The 25,515-nt window shown below is 45.9% G+C and overlaps 1 protein-coding gene across 3 annotated transcripts in view; it reads left to right on the plus strand.

Moving 5' to 3' along the window:
* Nucleotides 1–24,571, plus strand: part of Axs (Abnormal X segregation) — an 88,308-nt gene extending 63,737 nt beyond the window's left edge. For all 3 annotated transcript variants that reach the window (XM_069301407.1, XM_069301409.1, XM_069301408.1), the window contains 6 exons: nt 4,201–4,331; nt 5,548–5,637; nt 19,754–19,936; nt 20,255–20,446; nt 20,569–20,817; nt 22,037–24,571. In XM_069301407.1, coding sequence (XP_069157508.1) covers nt 4,201–4,331; nt 5,548–5,637; nt 19,754–19,936; nt 20,255–20,446; nt 20,569–20,817; nt 22,037–22,189 — 998 coding nt within the window. In that variant the 3' untranslated portion in view covers nt 22,190–24,571. The remainder of the gene's footprint in view (nt 1–4,200; nt 4,332–5,547; nt 5,638–19,753; nt 19,937–20,254; nt 20,447–20,568; nt 20,818–22,036) is intronic.
* The last annotated feature ends 944 nt before the right edge of the window (nt 24,572–25,515 follow it).

Here is a 25,515-nt window from a genome sequence, read left to right on the forward strand (position 1 = left end):
AGGTAGCTCAAGCTATTCTCACCCCGTTCAGTACATCGTGTTAATACATACATACATAGACACACATCACAAGCAATAAACGTATTACCGAAGATAATATACATTATCTGAGAGATAAACATATACATTTCCTCCTTTACACAAGTATGGTGGGCGGGTATGAGGGTATCGTGGCGGGCGGGTATGCGGCATGTCGTGGCGGGCGGGTATGCAGCATATCGTGGCGGGCGGGTATGCGGCGTGTAGTGGCGGGCGGGAATGCGGCGTGTCGTGGCGGGCGGGTATGCAGCATATCGTGGTGGGCGGGTATGCGGCATGTCGTGGCGGGCGGGTATGCGGCATGTCGTGGCGGGCAAGTATGCGGCATGTCGTGGCGGGCGGGTATGCAGCATATCGTGGCGGGCAAGTATGCGGCATGTCGTGGCGGACGGGTATGCGGCATGTCGTGGCGGGCGGGTATCAGGGAGTAGCAAAATAGCAGTGACATTTTTCCCCTCTCCACTTTCACTGTCAAGTCAGTGTTTACTTGTTCCTCGATTTCTAGCTTGTTGACCGTGGTGGGAGTGAGTTCTCCGGCCGCGCCCCGCAAAGTTCAGTATTCTTGAGATTATGTTCTTATGTTCATGTTCTTGATCACGTCGTTGTCGTCGCTGCCAGAGAATGTTCCTCGGTGTTCTCATCTTGGGGTTGTTGTTTTAGATTCAGCTACTCGGAACAAAAGTTCCAAGTAGCACGGGCTATGGTGAGCCCGTAGTGGACTTACCTGGCACAGGAGCGGGGCAAGTAGCACGGGCTATGGTGAGCCCGTAGTGGACTTACCTGACACAGGAGCGGGGCTGTAACTGCATCTTGGGGTTTCAGTGTGCTCTTTTACACTGTAGGTAACGTTGGTGGGTGCTTCTATACTGTAGGTATCGTTGGTGGGTGCCTCTGTACTGTAGGTATCGTTGGTGGGTGCTTCTATACTGTAGGTATCGTTGGTGGGTGCCTCTGTACTGTAGGTATCGTTGGTGGGTGCTTCTGTACTGTAGATATCGTTGGTGGGTGCCTCTGTACTGTAGGTATCGTTGGTGGGTGCCTCTGTACTGTAGGTATCGTTGGTGGGTGCCTCTGTACTGTAGGTATCGTTGGTGGGTGCTTCTGTACTGTAGATATCGTTGGTGGGTGCCTCTGTACTGTAGGTATCGTTGGTGGGTGCCTCTGTACTGTAGATATCGTTGGTGGGTGCCTCTGTACTGTAGGTATCGTTGGTGGGTGCCTCTGTACTGTAGGTATCGTTGGTGGGTGCCTCTGTACTGTAGATATCGTTGGTGGGTGCCTCTGTACTGTAGGTATCGTTGGTGGGTGCCTCTGTACTGTAGATATCGTTGGTGGGTGCCTCTGTACTGTAGGTATCGTTGGTGGGTGCCTCTGTACTGTAGATATCGTTGGTGGGTGCCTCTGTACTGTAGGTATCGTTGGAGTACTATCCATATCCCATGTAGTTCTCGAAGGCTTCCCATGACCCTGTTTTTGACGTAGTATGACGTACTACAAAACTTAGTATGTGAAGTGGCGGGTTGGACTACATGACGTTGTTGTGGTGGTTGGTGGTGGTTAGTGGTGGTTGGTGGTGGTTGTGGTGGTTGGTGGTGTTGGTGGTTGTGGTGGTTGGTGGTGTTGGTGGTGGTTGTGGTGGTTGTGGTGGTGGTTGTGGTGGTTGGTGGTGTTGGTGGTTGTGGTGGTTGGTGGTGTTGGTGGTGGTTGTGGTGGTTGTGGTGGTGGTTGTGGTGGTTGGTGGTGTTGGTGGTTGTGGCAAGTCAATGGTGGTGAGGGCGTAGCGGTGGTCGGCTAGTGTGATCGCTGCTTTAAATTTTTTTTAAATTTTGCCCCGAGGGGCGAGTTTATTGGGCAGCGCCACTCATCTTGTGAGTGGACACACCGCCATAGTGACAGTATTGGGCAGCGCCACTCATCTTGTGAGTGGACACACCGCCATAGTGACAGTATTGGGCAGCGCCACTCATCTTGTGAGTGGACACACCGCCATAGTGACAGTATTGGGCAGCGCCACTCATCTTGTGAGTGGACACACCGCCATAGTGACAGTATTGGGCAGCGCCACTCATCCTGTGAGTGGACACACCGCCATAGTGACAGTATTGGGCAGCGCCACTCATCTTGTGAGTGGACACACCGCCATAGTGACAGTATTGGGCAGCGCCACTCATCCTGTGAGTGGACACACCGCCATAGTGACAGTATTGGGCAGCGCCACTCATCTTGTGAGTGGACACACCGCCATAGTGACAGTATTGGGCAGCGCCACTCATCCTGTGAGTGGACACACCGCCATAGTGACAGTATTGGGCAGCGCCACTCATCTTGTGAGTGGACACACCACCATAGCAGCATGTACAACACTCCCCAATAGGAAGAAAACCCGCTGGGTTGTTCATCCTGTGATGGCTGCTGTATCGTAGATGGCTGCGTTTTTCTCCAAGATCTCATCTGGTACGGGGACAGGCGGACTGTTGTTGTTGGCCACAAGAACAACTCTCCTTCACTCTCCCGTTCACGAGTGCTGGGATCCCGTGAGGTAAGGTTAGACTTGTTCTTCATTTTCAGAATGAAAATGTCGTAGTCCTTCCGGGTTCGATTCCCGGTGGAGGCGAAAACAAATGGGCAGAGTTTCTTTCACCCTGATGGGGCTTCGGGTATGCAGAAGCATTTGAATCCTTTTTGGCTATCTTAAGGTTATCTTGAGATGATTTCGGGGCTTTTTAGTGTCCCCGCGGCCCGGTCCTCGACCAGGCCTCCACCCCCAGGAAGCAGCCCGTAACAGCTGACTAACACCCAGGTACCTATTTTACTGCTAGGTAACAGGGGCATAGGGTGAAAGAAACTCTGCCCATTGTTTCTCGCCGGCGCCTGGGATCGAACCCAGGATCACAGGATCACATGTCCAGCGTGCTGTCCGCTCGGCCGACTGGCTCCCTATACTGTAGGTATAGGCTGCTTGCTGTTCCCGCTCATCTGTTTCGAATATCTTCATTGTTGGGCGTCCTCTCTTGCGCCGAGCTGGCGAGAAGGTCTTCGGTTTCAGCCTACTGAAACTTCGATGTTACTGAAACTAATGAACCCTTTCTTTAGACCGTCCGGCGTTTCAGCCCGCTGACGATAACTGTTCTATTTGGCGGGAATTATCGCGGCGGGCGGCGAAGTCTCCGCCTCCTGCAGCGCTGCGTGTCGGCGCCTGCTGCTCCTGGAGGTCTCCGCCGACGACGTTCTCGGTCACCTCTCGCGGGGAAGGTGATGTCTGTGTCACCTGCTGTATTTCACGCCACCTGTTGTATATTATGACAGCTGAATGTTTTCTGCTTGACCGTGAGAGGAGATGGTCAAGATGCTGCCTCTTTCAGACACCAGTTCCTGGGGCCAGATTCACGAAGCAGTTACGCAAGCACTTATGAACGTGTACATCTTTCCTCAATCTCTGACGGCTTTGGTTACATTTATTAAACAGTTTACAAGCATGAAAACTTCCCAATCAACTGTTGTTATTGTTATAAACAGCCTCCTGGTGCTTCGGAGCTCATTAACTGTTTAATAATTGTAAACACAGTCGCCAAAGATTGAGAAAAGATGTACAGGTTCGTGAGTGCTTGCGTAACTGCTTCGTGAATCTGTCAACGTGACAGGTAGACATGGCGCCTGTAAAAAAAATCTGAGCTATTACAAAAAAAAAGTTTTGTGGTATTAATTTTGTAGAGGGGAAGAAAGACCTAACGTTTTTAGGCCTAATTTATGAGTGCTCATTTAGACAAGGAACAGGTTAGGTTAGGTCAGGTCAGGTCAGGTTAGGTTAGGTTAGGACTAAATAGAACACGAAACAATGGATATAAACGGCATAAGTAAATATTCAGAAAAGACCTGGGTAAATACTGGTTTGAAAACACGTTTGTTGATTTATGGAACAAATTACCAGGTGCTATAATAGACCTGGGATGACTTGATTGTTTCAAGCTTAGGTTAGACTCGTATATTAATGAGTTTGGCTGGATAGAAAGAGGAGGTGCCTCGTATGGGCCAGTAGACCTTCTGTAGTTGCTATAATTCTTATATTTTTATGTATTATATATATATATATATATATATATATATATATATATATATATATATATATATATATATATATATATATGTAATATCTTGGCACAGAGAACCATCGGACGCAGCAAGAGTATGACTGGAACAGAGTGAGCAAGCTCGTGGTGTTCGAGTTCGTCAACAACTTCTCCTCTCTCTTCTACATCGCGTTCTACATCCAAGACATGGACATGTTGTGCTCGGTAAGTGTCCTTCAGGGCCAGGCGCTGGAGCTGAGGCGTCCTGGAGTCCTGGAGTCCTGGAGTCCTGGAGTCCTGGATTACCGTCGACCCCGATAACCTCAGGTCCTAAGGACAGTGGCCGGGGACTTCTGATTTCCAGAAGCCAAGGGGAAAATTGTTAACCCCTCGAGTGCTGAAAAGATAATGGTAGATTAGTAATTGTAGGTCATTAATTAGATTATTAAAGAGGTTAACGAGGGGTAACTATATCCAAAGGTCACGATACAATGTGGGCTTCTTTATCTAGCAGACCAAAGGTTAGGGTGGACCCCTGCCGCCAGAGCTCCAGGACACGTCTTGTACCTGAAACAGTCATGTGCGCCACGAGATAGTTTGGACCTCAAACAGCGCATGGTGGGGGGTGGACAGGAGACAAAGGTGCTCGAAGTAGGGCATAGGGTACAGTAAACACCGGGAACCCCCCCCCCCTGCCCCCCCCCCTACTGGTAACCACTGTTGCAATATTTGCACTTTGCAACACAGTTCCTGGAAAGAGCGAGGGTAACCCTGTCGAATTTTCCTCCTTCGCTCTGCAAAATCTTTTTCTTTTTATTATTATTTCGAGAGGTTTTCCTGGTGTGGTGAGCAGGTCCTGAAGGAGATGATATTTACCTTGGAGCAGTAACTCTCTCCATGAAGTGGTCTGCCCGCTCACACCACCAACTTTCAGGTTTTTCAATCGCTTTAATAACTGAAGGTGATGGGATGTTAAGGAATTATTATGTTAGTTCTTGCTGGTTTTTCTCCTGTTCTTAAATACATAATTGGCATAGTAAATGAGATATAAATACATTTTCAAATATAACAACATTAAATAAAACTCGAAAAAAAGGATATATATATATTTTGGATTAGTTTAGATTTAGCACCGACCTGGGTAAATACTGGTTTGAAAAGAAAGTTGTTGATTTATAGAGCAAATTAGCAGGTAACATAATTGACGTGGGGGGTCGCAGGATTGTTTCCAGCGTAGGTTAAACATATATGAATGAGCTTGGGTAAATATAAACAGGAGCTGCCTATAGTCTTTCAATAGCTGCCATGAACTGCAGAAAGAAACTTTCTCTCTCGCTTATGGGTATAAATAAGGCACTGCCTACAAGGGCCAAAGGTGCCCCTTATTTTCCTGTCACCTTTATCCTTGTGTTCTGACACCTGTGTGTATCGTGTCTTCCAGCAAGTGGCGACCATGTTGATTGTCACCCAGATGATCAACCACTTCCAGGAGGCACTGCTGCCGTATGTGGTCAAGCAGGCCTACAACCAGGTGAGTCTCCCTTACCTGCCTACAACCAGGTGAGTCTCTACAACCAGGTGAGTCTCCCTTACCTGCCTACAACCAGGTGAGTCTCCCTTACCTGCCTACAACCAGGTGAGTCTCCCTTACCTGCCTACAACCAGGTGAGTCTCCCTTACCTGCCTACAACCATGTGAGTCTCCCTTACCTGCCTACAACCAGGTGAGTCTTCCCTTACCTGCCTACAACCAGGTGAGTCTCCCCTTACCTGCCTACAACCAGGTGAGTCTCCCCTTACCTGCCTACAACCAGGTGAGTCTCCCCTTACCTGCCTACAACCAGGTGAGTCTCCCCTTACCTGCCTACAACCAGGTGAGTCTCCCCTTACCTGCCTACAACCAGGTGAGTCTCCCCTTACCTGCCTACAACCAGGTGAGTCTCTACAACCAGGTGAGTCTCCCTTACCTGCCTACAACCAGGTGAGTCTTCCCTTACCTGCCTACAACCAGGTGAGTCTCAGTCTGTCCTCCCCAAAGATGGCCAGGTACCGGTGGCCGAGTAATGTCGTGTTGGTCACCGCTGCTGCTCCTAGCTGTCATATCAAGAAAGATCTAAGATGCAAGGCGCATTTTTCTTCCGTGTTCCTTGCGGTCTAGAGATCCAACTGTAACAACCTGCCAGGGGTGGATACGCAAGTACAGTCTCACGCCAATTGTCTGCCATTTTTCCAAGGGTGCAGTGTGATTCCGTCTGGTCGGCCAGCAAAGTTAGTAGAGTTACGGTTCAATAGATTGCAAGGCTCTCTCTCTGCTGGACACTGGGCAGAGGCAAGGCTCCTCTTAATGATGTCATTGACTTCGTCGTGTCGTGAGTGCCAACCACCTGATTTTCCACAGTGCTGGACATGTAATCCATATTCGTCTGCATCTGCCTCGCCACAAATACGTCTATGAACAAGTGTGGATAGGGACAGCAAGGTGGAGAGCGACTGCAATACGGAGTTGCTGCGGATCAAGACGTGTGCCTGTCGCAGACATGGGGACTGCCAAAAGGAAGTCCCCTGCATGGGGAGCCTGCACAGCTGTGAGGCGTGCACGATCACTGGGGGTTGTTGCTGCCTCCAGCAAAGCTGTGGCTTCTTTGTCTACAATGGGGCTGTCCCAACTGGATTGTTTCTTGGCTTTCAGCATGGCTGGTCTGAGTGCTGGGTCTGCCATGGCACCCCATTTTGTGTTGCATTCCGTGTAGTGGGGGTCCTGTATCCCTGCTAAGTCTCACAGGTTGTCAGGTAGAATTTCCTTGACCAGGTCATCTGATGCTGTCAGATGACCTGACAGGATCAGATGATGTCATCAGATCATTAGATCAGATGACTGTCTTCCTCCTGACAGGAGGAAGACAGGAAGACTGGGACAGCAATTTGGGTGGCAGTGTGGATACCAAGACCGCCGAGCCTGACAGGAAGAGTGACTGTTTCCACTGACAGTCCTTGATGGAAAAGGTTTACAACTTTTTCTAGCATGGTCTTAAGTAAGAAGTCATTCTGTTCAAGCTTTGGGCTATTGTAAGATGGGGCGCACCTCAGAAAGTAGGTTAGCCTCGGAAGGGATAGGCATTTAGTGAGGAGATATAAAGCATCGTGGGCATCGATGTCACTTATCCTGTCTACCATACTCCTGAGGTCTGTGATTTTCTTATCAAGGATCTCCTCAATGGCGTTACACCCTAAGGGGAGCTCCAAGGAGAGTGCTGTTCTCAGCTCTAATGACATGAGCTCCAGGCAAGGCAGACCTTATTCTAGCTACGATGTCTGGGTTGGAGGAGACTACTTCACACTTGGTAGGGTTCAGGAAGAGACCCAGACTTGCTTCTTGTTCCTTTATTTTTCTGATGCCTTCCAAGAGATGGTCTATGGTGCCAGCTATAGTGCCATCATCCAAAAACCAGATGTTGAACTCGCTGGACAAGTTTTCGGTGATTTCTTTTAAGACTAAGCAGAAGAGAAGGGGAGCAAGAGGATCACCTTACTGAACACCTTCACGTGATCTGATTTCGTGTTCGCCAAAGAGCAATTTTGACTCACCACTGTAACACGATAGTATGAACGGGTAGAGGAGCCAGAAATGGCGATGTACGGCACAAAGTACTGCATCTCTTCTGACCATATTAAAGGCATTCTTAAAGTCCAGTTTGAGCAGGGCCTTTTCATCAGAAATGTCGTGATGTATGCTCGTGCTGCATGGGCAGCCGCTTCACAGCCTTGGGGGATCCCAGATGAATTGGTTTCGGCAATTCAGCCGCTTGCTGGATGCATACCCTCGTGGCAACCTTGGCAACCAGGCACCACAGTGTGTTGGCAACAGCGATTATATATATATATATATATATATATATATATATATATATATATATATATATATATATATATATATATATATATATATAGTTTGCCAAAAAATAATATTTTTTTTGTCTTCGGGAAAGCCCAACTGTTAAGATTTAAGGTCTATCAACCTCTGGAAGATTATTAAGACACCACAATAACTTACTGACCGACCAGCTATTATACTTTAGTCGTGAACTTAGTCCAGGACTAAAGTATACTTTGTGTGGTCAGAAAACATTCCCCATGAGCACAGTCCCACTCTTCCCGTGGTCAGAGCACAGTCTCACTCTTCCCGTGGTCTGAGCACAATCCCACTCTTCCTGTGGTCTGAGCACAGTCCCACTCTTCCCGTGGTCTGAGCACAGTCCCACTCTTCCCGTGGTCAGAGCACAGTCTCACTCTTCCCGTGGTCAGAGCACAATCCCACTCTTCCTGTGGTCTGAGCACAATCCCCTGAGCACAATTCCACTCTTCCCGTGGTCTGAGCACAATCCCCTGAGCACAATCCCACTCTTCCTGTGGTCAGAGCACAATCCCACTCTTCCCGTGGTCAGAGCACAATCCCACTCATCCCGTAGCCTGAGCACTATCCCACTCTTCCCGTGGTCTGAGCACAGTCCCACTCTTCCCGTGGTCTGAGCACAATCCCCTGAGCACACTCCCACAATTCGTGTGATCAGAGCACAATCAGGAATGCCAAGTTTGCGAGAGTTTTCCAGATAAATTCGAATTTTTGATGAGGAGAAATCGCTTCCCATCGCGCCCGTCCACTAGCGTGATGTTCTACCCGCTTCCTAACATACAATTTAGTAATTCTGCGTTTTTTCCTTGATCTCGGAAGACTAATGTTAAGTATAGACTTATTATAGTTGTTTAAAGCAATACCTCTAACATAATTGGTAGAGTCTCCCTCCAGATCTGTGTTTTTTTTTTAATATACTTGGTACGTCCGCATTTCCCGTAGCCTCATCTAAGTTGTATAAGGGTTGCATAATTTATTTTTTATTCAGTTTAAATTTATTCAATTTAGTTAATACTAAGAAGTCCCCTTTTATATATATATATATATATATATATATATATATATATATATATATATATATATATATATATATATATATATATATATATATATATATATATATATACCGTGCTTCTCACCGTATATACACTGAGTTTACTTCAGTCCTGGACTGTGTTCTGGATGAATTTGAGGATGTGCTTGAGAACACACGACTCTTAAGAACAGCACAGAGAACGATAAATTTGATCATGTAGTCTTAAAACACCAAATTGATAGGTTGTGTGTGTGTGTGTGTGTGTGTGTGTGTGTGTGTGTGTGTGTGTGTGTGTGTGTGTGTGTGTGTGTGTGTGTGTGTGTGTGTGTGTGTGTGTGTGTGTGTGACCCTTCGCCTGTAAGACCTTTATCAAATGTGACATATACACTGAACTAGCTGTTTGTGAAGGGGAATAGATAGAACATGGATGTCGAGGAATTTGTTTTTTTTTCTGTGTGTGTGTGTGTGTGTGTGTGTGTGTGTGTGTGTGTGTGTGTGTATTAATTAAGCAAGTGATGCAGCACTGTTGAATTTTTCCTTGATTCTGATCGATGGTGTTGTTATACAAGCCGGAGTATATCATACACTCTCCTGCTGCTTGTAATGAAGTTTTTCTACATTGAGAATGAGTTTGATTTCAACGTGCACAGCGCTGCTCTTGGTATATATATATATATATATATGCCACTCTGTACAAAATACAGCCTCCTACCTAAACCCCCCAAGCAACCCACGCGACCTATCGAGTCCCATGAAGAGAAAATGGGAATATTCGTGAGCCGTTACTCTTCTGAACACGATTGTATTTTGTAAGGTTGGTTACGTAATAAACACGACCTATTGCTTGTGAGGATAGGGGGGTTAAATCCTTTCATTGGATGGTTTTACCCTCAAGGATACTTTGTTACAGTTACAGGCATGTGGAGTGTAAACTCCGGTGTGGTGGACAGTGTTCAACTGTAAACTCCACTGTGGAGGACAGTGTTCAACTGTAAACTCCAGTGTGGTGGACAGTGTTTAACTGTAAACTCCGGTGTGGTGGACAGTGTTCAACTGTAAACTCCAGTGTGGTGGACAGTGTTCAACTGTAAACTCCAGTGTGGTGGACAGTGTTCAACTGTAAACTCCGGTGTGGTGGAGAGTGTTCAACTGTAAACTCCGGTGGCCTTGTTGCTGCTTTCCAATACTGATTAAAATGATTTGTGCACAACTCAGAATCATTCTACCTGTCTTGCAGGTGTTGGCTGTAGGTGTTGACTATAGGTGTTGGCTGTAGGTGTTGACTATAGGTGTTGGCTGTAAGTGTTGGCTATAGGTGTTGACTATAGGTGTTGGCTGCAGGTGTTGACTATAGGTGTTGGCTGCAGGTGTTGACTATAGGTGTTGGCTGTAAGTGTTGGTTGCATTCCCTAATAAAGTTCCATCGGGAACTTCACGATAAGGTTGCTGGGGACTTGAGGTGTGTTTTATTTTTGAGCTGGTCTACCCTCATTTAAACCATCGTTTTCTGAAAGTAGAAAGTACCATCGTTTCTTTGATTCTGATTTTAGAATTATGAATAAGCTTCCAGTGGTTAGTGTGATCTCAGATGAAACTAAATAAATAAAAAGGTCATTGTGTAATAAAAAAGTTTGTCCTGCGTTGACTAAAATCGCGTCTTCTGTGCAACTTTAAAAGTTTGGATTGAAGTTGATTTTCTTCAGCCTCTATTTATATGGCTATAATCTTTGTTTATGTTTTTTTAGAAATAAATACAAATTAGTCATTTTTTATATATCTTTCTGTATTCATTTCTATATATTTTCTTATTTTAGTTTTCTATAATATTCCAGTGTCGTTTGTTTTCATGTCAGTAAAATGTATAAGTATTTGTATTTTGTTCATTTGTTTCAGATGTGCAAAACCTGACACAAAAATACACCTTTACAAAGCACATATTAGACCTCTCCTAACATATGCTCCACTAGCTCTTTCTCTATCTGCATCTACTAACACACTAAAGCTTCAAAGAATACAGAATAGAGCACTAAGATGGGTACTCAACACCCGATGGCAAGAGTTTTTTACCAGTCAAAGTCTCCATGAAAGTACGAACATTCCTGCCCTAAATGTCTACTGGAAAACTTTATCAGACAGACAAATTGATAGACTACTCACTATCAGTCTGTCCTCTTAAAAAGAACGTCGCTTTTGGCCGTTTGCCCGTATGGCCGAATTTGGACGTAATTTGAAAATGAAAATAAATTTGGGATTTTTTTTTTCAACAACAGTAAGTTAAGGGTCCTCTGATAGGTTAGGTGGGCAGGAAATTCACATAAAGTTTCAAAACTTTATGAAAACGTTAATTTCAAGTGTCCTCTCATAACCTCTGCGCGTACGTCGGACTACTCAAACAGAAAACGGAACAGAACGTCACTTTTGTGAGTCGATTTCATTTCAAATTACGTCCAAATTTGGCCATAGCGCGCATACGAGCCAAAAGTGACGTTATTTTTAAGAAGACGGGTTGCATGAACATCACATTGATTTTCTCCTACACACTCTCAGACGACCACGACACACTCATGACCTCTTATCTACCATCCATGATCCTCCTAACTCTGTATTTCGATAAACTTTAGCTCTCAACACCTAACATACACCATCATTACATATTCAGCGCTCAACGACCAGCACAAACCATCCGTAAAAGTTCAGCCCTGACGCTCTTGAGCCAGTCACTGCGATGTTGTGTGTTTTGTGATGTCCCGATGTTGTCACTGAAACACCCGACTGAGTCCCTGCCTCGAATGCCGCAACCAAACGACACGCAGCTGGGTTTAGCCCTGGCACTTTTTCTCCTACAAATCTTCCTCCTCTTACCCCTCTTATCTTCTTCTGTCCCCACTTCAAGGCTCGCCCTACAGGCATCTTCTCCTGTATTTTCAGATTCAGAGTTGTTTAATGTTAGACACAGCACACTGAAGGTATATGTGGGGCTGGGAGTTTCACTGAGGGTATATGTGGGGCTGAGGGGTGTATGTGTGGGCTGAGAGCCTCACTGAGGGTGTATGTGTGGGGCTGAGAGCCTCACTGAGGGTGTATGTGGGGCTGAGAGCCACACTGAGGGTGTATGTGTGGGGCTGAGAGCCACACTGAGGGTGTATGTGTGGGGCTGAGAGCCACACTGAGGGTGTATGTGTGGGGCTGAGAGCCACACTGAGGGTGTATGTGTGGGGCTGAGAGCTACACTGAGGGTGTATGTGTGGGGCTGAGAGCCACACTGAGGGTGTATGTGGGGCTGAGAGCCACACTGAGGGTGTATGTGTGGGGCTGAGAGCCACACTGAGGGTGTATGTGTGGGGCTGAGAGCCACACTGAGGGTGTATGTGTGGGGCTGAGAGCCACACTGAGGGTGTATGTGAGGCTGAGAGCCACACTGAGAGTGTATGTGGGGCTGAGAGCCACACTGAGGGTGTATGTGGGGCTGAGAGCCACACTGAGGGTGTATGTGGGGCTGAGAGCGTCATTACACTCCAAACTAGTTTAAGACCAGGAAAACAGAGTGAAAAATCTTATAGAGGGATGTTTGCTTGGCGTCCGTCTACGATGTTGTAGAGGGGGGAAGCAAGAGAGAGAGAGAGAGGAGGGAAGAGAGCCGTTAGGAGCAGTTCAATCTGTTTTGTTTTCTGATTATAGCGTATAGAACGCCTCTCCCTGAAGTAGTTATGTTTAGTTCTACCAGAGAAGCGATGGTTCGTTTACCCAGAGTAGCCGAGCGGACAGCACGCTGTACTTGTGGTCCCGGGTTTGATCCCGGGCGCCGGCGAGAAACAATGGGCAGAGTTTCTTTCACCCTATGCCCCTGTTACCTAGCAGTAAAATAGGTACCTGGGTATTAGTCAGCTGTCACAGGCTGCTTCCTGGGAGTGGAGGCCTGGTCGAGGACCGGGCCGCGGGGACACTAAAGCCCCGAAATCATCTCAAGATAACCTCAAGAAGAAAGCCAGCATGCATACACTGTCGTTTATCTTACACACACGTGGTCACAGATCTGACCTTGACACACCTGGACACACACCTGACCTACACAGTTGGCCAGTATAAGCACTTAACCACAGAAGACGATTTAAGTGTTTTTTTCTCCGCTGGTAACGAGCGTGCACAAGCCTGGCCGGTGCGTCACATGTGGGTCAGTCACCAGCTGACAACCTGGAGTGTACCTGGGTGCTTGTAACTACCTGGTAACAACCTGGTAGTTATACCTGGTTCACCATGTACCCCAAAATGTGAAAAATAACTATCATAACTCACCCTAAATTTCACATTTAAAACTTATGCCTTCATCTGCACGCCTGCACGTCTCCATTTTCTATATACCCGCCCCCGCAGTCTCTGGACACCTGTATGTACCCCTCGCTGTAGCTTAGAATAGTGTCTGGACTGCTGTAGTTACAGCGACCTCCCCCATCCTCCTCCGACAGCTGTCTACCGGAAGTTATTTGGCTAGGAACACTCTCCTGTGCCTCTTGTTTCTGAACGGTGGCAAGTTTTCGCAGTCCATTGGTTTTCTTTAATGTTTGGGGTCAGTTGTGGGGGGGGACTATCTTAGATTGTAAACTCGGGTCATGAGGTGGTGTTCCTGCTCAAAATTCCTTCCAGATGTCCAGCAGGGTGCAGGGGAGGGGGGAGGGGGATATATATAAGGGTTCCCAGGCCTGCAAAGGTGCTTGTCTGTCAAGCTTTGTATGAGTCTCGCCTTGACTGCTTAACTGGACACATGTCCGCCCATTTGTAAGCTGCTCGCCTGAACAGTTTAGCTGGTCTTGTTCTGTTTGTGTGTATTCACCTAGTTGTATTCACCTAGTTGTGCTTGCGGGGGTTGAGCTCTGCTCTTTCGGCCCGCCTGTCAACTGTTACTGACTACTATTTTTTTCTCTCTCTCACACACCACACACCCCAGGAAGCAGCCCGTGACAGCTGACTAACTCTCAGGTTATCAGGAAGAGAGGCAGTGCGTTAAGATGCGGATGGTCGCAGTTATATGTGAGAGACATTCAAAGTTCATATACTTTTTTTTTTCATTTTTGTTCTTAATATTCGTCTCTCTGATTTACGTGGGAATTATCCTCGTTGTGTGTGTGTGTGTGTGTGTGTGTGTGTGTGTGTGTGTGTGTGTGTGTGTGTGTGTGTAATTACCTAAGTGTAGTTACAGGATGAGAGCTACGCTCGTGGTGTCCCGTCTTCCCAGCACTCTTTGTCGTATAACGCTTTGAAACTACTGACGGCCTTGGCCTCCACCACCTTCTCACTCACCTTGTTCCAACCGTCTACCACTCTGTTTGCAAAAGAAAACTTTCTAATGTTTTTTCGGCACCTCTGTTTTCTTAGCTTGAATCCGTGTTCTCATGTTCGTGTTGTTGCTGGCTTCAGGAATTCCTCTTTGTCAATTTGGTCGATTCTTGTTAGTATTTTGTAAGTGGTGGTCATATCACCTCTTTTTCTTCTGTCTTTCGGTTTGGCGTGTTTAACGCCTTTAGTCTCTCCTCGCAACTCTTGTTTGGCAGTTCCGGAAGCCATTTTGTAGCATACTGCTGCACCTTTGTCAGTTTATTTATGTGCTTCTTGAGATTTGGGCACCACACAACTGCTGCATATTATACTTTTGGTCTCACAAAAGTCATGAACAGTTTCTTTAGTATTTCACCACCATATAATTAAAAGCAAGTCTGAAGTTGTTAAGCGACGCATCACGCTCCTCTCACAATGTTCTTTATGTGTTCCTCTGGCGACAGTTTACTATCCAAACCACTCCCCCCCCCCTTGGTCTCGTTCTTTATTAGAGTTCTGTAATTCCTTTCTACATAATTTGTAAGTTGTGTGTGGTCTATTTTCTCAGATTCCACATTCCATAACATGGTATTTATTCACATTGAATTCCATTTGCCACTTGACGCTCCAATCACTTATTTTATCTAGATCAGTTTCAAGAGCATTACAATCGTCTGCGTCTCCTGTCTTCCTCAGTATCTTAGCATCATCCGTAAACATGTTCATATAATTCTATATTCCTTCTGGAAGATGGTTTATGTAGACGATAAACATTACTGGTGCAAGAACTGAGCCCTGTGGTACTCCGCTAGTGACACTCCTCCGGTCAGATACATTGTCTCTGATTACTGCCCTAGTCTGACTATCAGAGCATTTTTCATCCATGTCAGCAGTCTCCCTGTCACCCCTCCAGCATGTCCCAGTTCCCAGAACAGCCTCTTGTGTGGGACTTTATCAAAAGCCTTTTTTAGGTCCAGATAGACGCAGTCAACCAACCATCTCTTGCCTGTAGTATCTCTGTGGCTCTATCGTAAAAACTAAGTAGAGTTGTTACACAGGATCTTCTTGTTCGAAAACCAGACTGTCTGTCTGTTATTATGTTACTACTCTCTAGCTGTTCAACCCATTTGGCTTTAACTATTGTTTCTAGTGTTTTGACTATTACGCTTGTTAATGACACAGGTCTATAATTTAGAGGTCTTCTTGAATATCATTTGTATAGATTGGTACTATGTTTTCCTTTCTCCATATATCTGCTAAGATGTCCTGTGCACAAGGATGTCTGGAATATTATTTGGAGTGGAATGGTCAGCTCAGTTGCACATTCTCGCAGCACCCAAGATGACACTCCATCAGGTCCAACTGCTTTATTTCTTCCTAGCCCCTTGAGTAATTTTTCAACTTAATTTTCGGAAACCTCTGTGTATTCTATGGGGTGTTCTGAGCTGCATACTCCAGTATTGGTCTGACATAAGTGGTATACAGGGTCCTGAACGATTCCTTACACAAGTTTCTTAAGGCAGTTCTTACGTTGGCCAGTCGAGCATATTCCGCTGATGATATCCTTTTGATGTGGGCCTCTGGGGACAGGTTCGGTGTGATATCAACCCCCAGATCTTTCTCTCTATTTGACTCTCGCAGGATTTCATCTCCCAGATGGTACCTTGTGTTCAGCCTCCTGCTCTCTTCGTCTAATTTCATTACTTTACACTTTCTTGAGTTAAACTTTAGTAGCCATTTTATAGACCATCCCTCAAGCTTGTCCAGGTAGTCATGTAGTATCTATCTATCTTCATCTGTCTTGATTCTTCTCATAAATTTTGCATCATCAGCAAACATTGAGAGGAATGAGTCTATACCCTCTGGAAGATCGTTTACATATATCTGAAACAGGATGGGTTCAAGTACAGAGCCCTGTGGGACTCCGCTGGTGACATCTCGCCACTCTGATGTCTCCCTCACAGTTACTCGCTGTTTCCTGTTGCTTAGATACTCCCCTATCCACTGGAGCACCTTACCTTCTACTCCTGCCTGTTGTTCCAACTTTTGTAACAGCCTTTTATGGGGAACTGTGTCAAAGGCTTTCTGACAGTCCAAGAAAATGTAGAGTGCCCACCCTTATCTTTCTTGCCTAATTTGTGTCGGTTGGTCATAGAATTATATTAAGCCTGTGAGGCACGACTTACTATCCCTGAACCCATGCTGGTTAGTGTTATAAAACTCTTTACATCCAGGTGTTCTACGAGCCTTTTTCTCAAAGTATTCTCCATCACCTTGTATGGTATACAAGTTAGGGAAACTGGCCGGTAGTTCAGTGCCTCTTGCCTGTCACCCTTTTTGTATATTGGGACTACATTAGCTGTCTTCCAGCTTTCCGGTAGGTCTCCTGTTTCCAGTGACCTGGGGCCAGATTCACGAAGCAGTTACGCAAGTACTTACGTACCTGCACATCTTTTCTCAATCTTTGGCGGCTTTGTTTACAATTATTAAACAGTTAATGAGCTCCGAAGCACCAGGAGGCTGCTTATAACAATAACAACAGTTGATTGGGAAGTTTTCATGCTTGTCAACTGTTTAATAAATGTAACCAAAGCCGTCAAAGATTGAGGAAAGATGTACACGTTCGTGAGTACTTGCGTAACTGCTTCGTGAATCTGGCCCCTCTTATACACCATAGAGAGTGGCACACTTAGTGCTTTTGTGTGTGTATGAATTTCCTATATGGATTTACTATTTTTGCCTGCATGATTGAACTATTAGCTCTTGGACCCCGCCTTTCTAGCCGTCGGTTGTCAAATTACTGACTCCCGACTTATTTGACCTATTTTCCCTCTATCATACTAACCTAACATATGCCTCTCTCTCTCACAGGCGCGTATATCCCCAATATATATATATATATATATATATATATATATATATATATATATATATATATATATATATATATCCTAAAATCTCAGGAGAAACTCGTAAGTGTGTCAAGAATAAATGTTTCCAAATATGGAGATGAGGAGGAGGGTGGTGGTAGAAAAGGAGGAAAAATGACAGTAAAATCAGAAAGAAGACGTAGGAGCGGGGAGCGTTGGAGGTCACGAGAAGGAACGTGGAAAACAGGAAGGGAGAGAGAGAGAGAAGAAGAAGAAGGCAGCGGAGAGAGAGAGAGAGAAGAAGAAGAAGGCAGCGGAGAGAGAGAGAGAGAGGGAGCTAGAGACTAAGGAGGGCAGCTGGCGGCCTTGAGGTGTGGCCGCCAGGGGGCAGGCCAGGCCAGCCTCGCCGCCACTCCACCAGGAAAACTCTCCTGGTATTGTTTATTTACCCTGGTAGGGGGGGGGAGGGGGTCCTCTAGTGGGGGGGGAGGAAGGGGTCCTCTTGTGGGGGAAGGAAGGGGTCCTTTTGTGTGTGTGGGGGGGGGGACGGTGTCATTGTTATGGGGTTGACAGAAATTATTGTAAATACAAACATTAAAACAGTCACCCATTCATTCACACACACACACACACACACACACGCCACTCCCGCAGTCACCTGGAATATACTTGCAGAGGGTTCTGAGAGTTCTTACGGGCTCTCCATAGCCCGTGCTACTTGGAAATTTTTGTTCCAAGTAGCGAATCATTAACAACAAGCAATAAGAGTTCTTTTACCCCCTTCCCCCTCCCAGAGTTGTGGTAGAAGTAGTAGAAATTTTTTGAACACGTTGACTCTGATCTTCATGGCTTTTCCCCGTGCCTATATGGCGCCTCTACTCTTCTTTGGCTCTATTATGTTCCCCCTCCTTATATCGTTATATATATATATATATATATATATATATATATATATATATATATATATATATATATATATATATATATATATATATATATATATATATATATATACTGCATTAATGAAGGGCTGTGTCATTATCTTTTGTTACGTCTCTCTCTTTGCTCGCATTGATAACTTTAGCTCTCCCCCCCCCCCCTCTCTCCCAATCCCCTCCCCCCTCCTCCCCTCCCTCCCCCCTCCCCCCTCCCCCTCCCCCCCCTCCCCCCTCCCCCCCCCTCCCACCTCCCCCTTCCCCCTCCCCCTCCCCCTCCCCCCCCTTCCCATCAATTATAAGCAGACACCACCACTCTTGGTTGCAAACATTGTACCAGCAACTTTCCTTCCTCGGCCGCCGCTATTATTAACCGCGATTGCAACATAATGTATGTTTTATCCACACACACACACACACACACACACACACACACACACACACACACACACACACACACGCACACACACACACACACACACACACACATACACTCCTGCTCCTTCTCTCCCGCCTGCAGTATCTTGGCTTTGTTCACAGTTACTCTTGTTCAAAGTTATTTTCGTTCCAAGTTGTTTTTTGTACAATGTTGCTTTTTTTGTTCACAATTACTGTTTGTTCAAAAGTTGTTTTTGTTCAAAAGTTGTTTTTGTTCAAAAGTTGTTTTTGTTCAAAGGTGTTTTGTTCAACTTTGCTTTTGTTCACAATTTTGTTCACAATTTTGTTCAATCATTTCTCCAAACGTCAACCCATCTTTGAAGCCTGTAGAAAATGTCCTTATTACGATGCTTTTTTTTTCATTTTGATTAACACGTCAAATTTTTGACGGATTGGACTAGGACTCGTGTCAAGCATGTACGAAACCTGTGCATCTTTGTCTCAAACATGGCGGCTTTGTTTACACTGGTTATAAGCAGTTAATGTGCTCTTAACGAGGCGGAACGTGGTTGTTTATAGCCATAACAACCTCGGGTTGTGAAGATTTCAAGCTCCTAAACTCTTTAATTAACTAGGGCCGGCCGCCTTGTTCCAGGAAAGATGTACAGGTTTCGCAGATGGCTGCGTTAAGGCTTGATATATAAATATATATGGCTCCTGCACACACATGTGGTAAATACAGTCTTATGTATTGTTGTATGAGAGGTGTATGTCTGCCAGAGTGTATGCTGAGGTTGCTTTCAGCAATGATTCACGTAGTGGCCATGTGTATAGTGTATGTGGTGTATATGTATATTATTATTTGTACATTAGTGTATATGTATATTTATGCATGGGTATGAGTGTATATGTATATTAATATATGTGTATGGTCCTCTTCTCTTGAAATAAGTAACTAAAAAATTCATGAAATTAAAATATATCATTCATTGTACCATACCATGATAGAGTCTGTACCACGCTACTGGCTGTACCATTCATTATAGTGTACCACTCACGATCTGTACCAGCACATTATAGACGTGTAGTAGCGGCTGCAGTGTGTACCCTGCCTCAGTGTAGCGTCCTCAAGTGTGTGTGTACCTGTGTACTGCTTGCCTGCGCTGGGAGACTAACTTGACCCTTTGCCTGCTCCTTCTTCTTCTGTAGCTGGCGGAGAAGGTGGTGGCGACGCTCAGGAAACACCCCCTGACGGAGAGGTTCTTCGTGGAGGTGGTGCGTCCTGTCCACGCCGCCCCGCTGGAGGAGGAGCCCGTCCCGGTGCTGGCCCTCGACCCCAAGGACCCGAGGATCACTCAAGCCAAGGAGGAGGCTGATCTGGACCCTTACGAGGTATGAGCCACTCGTTATTTGGTTGTTTTGGGGAATTTTTGTATCTTGGGATCTGGGCTTTTTGTACCGACCAATCAGAGAGAGAGAGAGAGAGAGAGAGAGAGAGAGAGAGAGAGAGAGAGGGGGGGGAGGAGTAAAGTTGAGGCATTTCCCATCTGCTCAATTTAATCTTAAAAAACTTAAACAATGGTGGGGGACCTTTAACAAGCCGCCGGCTTTCTGTCCTCGCCGAGGCCACTGGAGGCGGTGGCCCTCATTACAGCCTAGTCTTGTCTTGTTCCTCAAGTCATGGGGATCAAACCTTGCCTTTCCCCACAGGACGCGTACGACGACTACCTGGAGATGTTCTTGCAGTTCGGCTACGTCTTCCTCTTCTCTTCGGTGTACCCAATGGCGGCCTTCTGGGCGGTGCTTAACAATATTCTCGAGCTGAAGACAGACGCCTTCAAGCTGTGTCGGGTCCTCCAGCGGCCCAGGGTCAAGAAGGTCGGCTCCATCGGCGTCTGGCAGGTTAGTACGACCTGCCACTGTCTGTCAGTCTCACCTGTCAAGTAATATATGTGTCCAGGAAGCTATTGTTGTCCAAACTTACCAGAAATACCATCACCACTAACTTCCATCACCACCACCAGGGGGCCTTCGAGCTGTTGGGATGTGTGGCGGTCGTCACTAACTGCGCCCTGCTGTGTCTCTCTCCTCGAGTACGACCTCTGGCGCCAACCACTTCTCCCGTCGAGTGGGTGCTGCTCTTCGTCCTCCTCGAGCACGTCACCCTCGGGGCCAAGGCGGCGCTCATGTGGCTGGTGCCTAACCAACCGTTGTGGGTCCGCCAAGCTCTCGAGAAAATTAACTACCAGTCCAAGCTTGCTCTAAAGAATGAGGTGAGGACGTCTCTTAGTTTCTGCCGTTATGTATACTGCCCGTTGCTCGCATTAACGTATGTATTATGTATGATTGTACTCACCTATTTGTGCCTGCAGGATCGAGCATTGACTCTTGTATCCCGCCTTTCGAGTCATTGTGTCTGTGTGTGTGTGTGTGTACTCACCTAGTTGTGCTTGCGGGGGTTGAGCTCTGGCTCTTTGGTTGTGTGTGTGTGTGTGTGTGTGTGTGTGTGTGTGTGTGTGTGTGTGTATGTGTGTGTGTGTGTGTGTAAGCTTCCTAATATATGGCCCCCCTAGGCCTTCTGCAACTTTGTTATATTCTATTTTTAAACCATTTTTTTTTATTTTGCACGTTATGTGCCAATATTGCTTACCATAAGTGGGTACTTCATGTGTAATATTCCAGCCCACATCCTCCTGTTTTGGTAGTACTTATAGTACCGATGAGGACTATAGTACATATACCGACGTACAAGGAAATTAGAAAGTAGAAATCGGCACTATTGAGTTGCACAGAACGGAAAACTATTTGTTACTTGTGTTGTAAAGACAAACTAACCTAACCTAACCTCCCTAGGCCTAATGCACGATATCTGAGGCCTAATATAGTACACATGTGTGCTATACAAGGTCTAGGGAATATTTAGGTTTGTTTTTTAGCTTCATTTGTTTTAAAGGAATTCCTTACTAGTCAGTATACTACTATCTAAGAGCTAAGGACGTACGAATTCGTGACTATTGACCACTGTCACAATAGGTACTGTCTAAACAGGAGGATGGGTTGCATATTCTTATACGTGTGTGTGCGTGCTTGCGTGTGTGTGAGCATGCGTGTGTGTGTGTGTGAGCATGCGTGTGTGTGTGTGTGAGCATGCGTGTGTGTGAGCGTGCGTGTGTGAGCATGCATGTGTGTGAGCGTGCGTGTGTGAGCATGCATGTGTGTGAGCGTGCGTGTGTGTGTGTGTGAGTATGCGTGTGTGTGAGCGTGCGTGTGTGTGCGCATGCATGTGTCTGTGTGTGAGCATGCGTGTGTGTGAGCATGTGTGTGTGCTCGCGTGTGTGTGTGCGCGCGTGTGTGTGTGAGCGTGCGTGTGTGTGAGCATGCGTGTGTGTGAGCGTGCGTGTGTGTGCGCGTGCGTGTGTGTGAGCGTGCGTGTGTGTGAGCGTGCGTGTGTGCGCGCCAGGACCCTTCACTCACCGGTCTCCCGCCCTACAGCGCTGCAAGAAGACCAGACGCCACTTGTCTCGTCGCTTCAGAAGCGTCCACGGAGTGCCTCGTTCCGGGTCCCGCTCCAGGGGCACCACCCCTGTGGCTCAGAACGGTGGTGTCAGGCATCGAACCCCGCCCAGAGACTACCGGGACTACTAGCCACGGGCGGAGAGCGCGGGAGGTGACTACTGCTGCTACAAGTTCTACTGCTAGGCTACTAAACTGGCATCAGCCAATCACCGCCCACCCCCCGTCTTACAAACACTCTCTCTTTGTCCCTCGAGTTGCCAAAACGCAACTGCTCAGTCCCTTCTGCCGCTAGCTAGGCTATTCTCCTGCAGCACCTGTAGCATTGCAACCACCACTGCCATCACGGACACCACCACTACCACCACTACCACCATCGCGGCTATCAACCGAGGGGGGATATTCACTATTCTTATGTTGTGGAAAGTCAGAAACGTCCTCCCTGACTTCGAATTCCACCGCGGGTTCTTTACGAGGTTCCTATTGCTACACCTCTCACGGAATTCCTGGAATGGTACGCTAGGAATTCGTAGTAAACAACTGCAGCTACAATGTTTCATACCCCTCGTTGGAACTACTCGAAGTGTAGACTAAACTACTGCAATCACCACTGCCACTGATGGCGGGTAGTGAGGAGAACCTGCTGTGGGTCAGACAGTACCTGCTCAACTAGCATCAACTGAAGCAACAACTCTTAACCCTTAGGCTGCTGATCACTTCTATGAGCGTATACTGGAGATAATTTCGTGAGGACTGAAGTTAAGCCGTCCTTCAATTGTAGAAAAAAACACTGGATGACCCCTGGTGTTAACCACCACTGGATGACCTCTTTGTGTTAACCACCACTGGATGACCTCTTTGTGTTAATCACCACTGGATGACCCCATCGTCTTAACCACCAGACTATAATTAGACTCCTATCCCAACCACCTAAGACCCCCCACTACCCCTCCTGACTCCAACTCCTCTTAAGTAACAATTACTAACAAGTGCAACTATGGTAATTATAATCGAATATTCCCAACACGATGTTCATTATTGTTCATGGTGTGAATTGTACACAAACTTGTCAACCTCGCCTTACTGGTTGTGCAACGTTACAGGAGTCCACGGTCAAAAACCCGTTTTCTACTTAGAAAGATGTCAAGTTATGTTGAGATCTAAGCGTCCATCGCTACGGGCGCCTGAGATGTGCTTGAAAAGGATTGAAATTCTTGTTGTAGGTCGAGCGTGACTCGACCCTTCGAGGGAGGGGGGGGGGCTACAGTCATGGAGGATTCACAGACGACACTTTCAGTCTGAACAAAGACATTGAGTGCAGGACTGGCTAGGTCCGTATAAGTTGATTTCCGATTGTCGATTGTTTAGGCCCGTCATGGGACATACGTCAGAGGGTATAAAAATATTAGAGAATATCTCTCTGTCTGTAGCCAGACAGGTGTAGCCAGGTGTGTGAGGGGTGTAGCCAGGTGTGTAAGGGGTGTAGCCAGGTGTGTGAGGGGTGTAGCCAGGTGTGTAAGGGGTGTAGCCAGGTGTGTGAGGGGTGTAGCCAGGTGTGTGTGGGGTGTAGAGCTAGGTGTGTGAAGGGTTCTAGCCAGGTGTGTGTGAGAGGGGGGTGTGGCCAGGTGTGTGTGCTAATGTGGTATATGATGAGCACAAGGGAGGCCAGGTATACGGTCCTGCAATAAATTTAATTGTTGTTTTGTTATAAAAATTAGAAAACATAACACATGCCTTCTATGACACTCTAGCCCTGGCTGTATCCATCTATGTCTGTCTGTTTATCAATTACGACTTTTGACCTTCCATCAAACTACCCCCTCCCCCCCCTCCCGTTGTTTCTGGTGCTGGGGGTTAAGGGTCAAACAACCTCTGGAGGGTATTTGAAGCCAGATAATTGATTAATAATACCACCAGCAAGTTAATTTATTCCTGAATATTGTCCAGGACTAAATTTAACTATTTAACTCTCAATGTATATACACCGAGAAATGGAATATATATATATATATATATATATATATATATATATATATATATATATATATATATATATATATATATATTCCTTCTGCTTCCCCTCCCCGTTTTCTGTTGAGTTAGGGGGGGGGACTATTTAGTTTAGAGCCACAACAAGTACTTACCTAATTGTGCTTGCGGGGGTTGAGCTTTGGCTCTTTGGTCAGACGTAGCAGCTGTGATAGTAGTTTGGGAATATTTGTGTTAATGTGCGCGTGCGCGGGAGAGATATAGCTATCACTTGACTTACAAGTGGGTGTTTACATACATATGTTTCGCAGTAACACCTGTGTTCGCTACATTGTTTTTTTTTTTTTTTAATATGCGTTTGAACATTTTGTGATGTACAGATTTCCTTGTGAAATAAGTATTATTAATTTGATGTGGAGCAGAAGTAGTGAGGACTGAATGTAATTGTGTGTACATTTTAAGACACTAATTGACAGAGCTGATCAACTGTGGAATTTGTTGCTGAATAAAGTACATTGGAACAGTTGAGTTGTTTGTCTTGATCCTTTGGCGGTTGGGCACTATTGTTAGGTGACCCCGTACAGCACCAGGTGACCCCGTACAGCACCAGATGACCCCGTACAGCGCCAGGTGACCCCTACGTTAGGTCACCCTTACGTTAGGTGACCCCTACGCCAGGTGACCCCTACGCCAGGCTCCTTCTAAATCATTATACGGATAAAATAACCATATTTAAATTGGTGTTGCAGACAATTTACACTTGATACTGGGTCTAGGGAAGTCCCTTCATATATATATATATATATATATATATATATATATATATATATATATATATATATATTATATATATATATTTATACAGGCGTTTGCAAGTCTGCATCTCCACCACCACAGTTGAAACAACAAATAATCAAACACTTGAAATGAGATTAAAGGAAAATTCCTTTGCGGACGCGACCTTCTCGAGTGATGTCATATCAACATTGATCTAAATGCTTTATTGCATATTGAATGCTTCAGTGTTGCATCAGCGTCGATTTCACAGATAGGTATGAGGTGGGGGGGGGGGTTGAACGACGTCTCTGTCCGTCCTGGACTCTTTCCAAAGGTCCAGGACGGACAGAGACGCGATGCGCTGCGCTATATTGCCTCCAGTATGTAACTTAAAGTGAGATAGATAACTAACTACTAAAATTAAACTTTACTGGCAGACAAAGTTTAAATATGTATTAGGTAGAAAAGACTAAATCTCCCAATAATAACTAGAAAAGACTTATCTTAGACAAATAATGGTAAAAAGTGGCAACTAAACCAATTACATAAATAATAGTAGAAAATCTACAATAATATACTATACGGTATAGAGTGTAATATAAGGTATACTCCCTATTACGACCCAAACACACCAATTATGTCAACAAGAAACAGAGAGGACCAAAGGATGAGACACCGGTTTCAATTCTGGA

The sequence above is a fragment of the Procambarus clarkii genome, chromosome 45 (assembly GCF_040958095.1).
Source record: "Procambarus clarkii isolate CNS0578487 chromosome 45, FALCON_Pclarkii_2.0, whole genome shotgun sequence".
Lineage (NCBI taxonomy): Eukaryota > Metazoa > Arthropoda > Malacostraca > Decapoda > Cambaridae > Procambarus > Procambarus clarkii.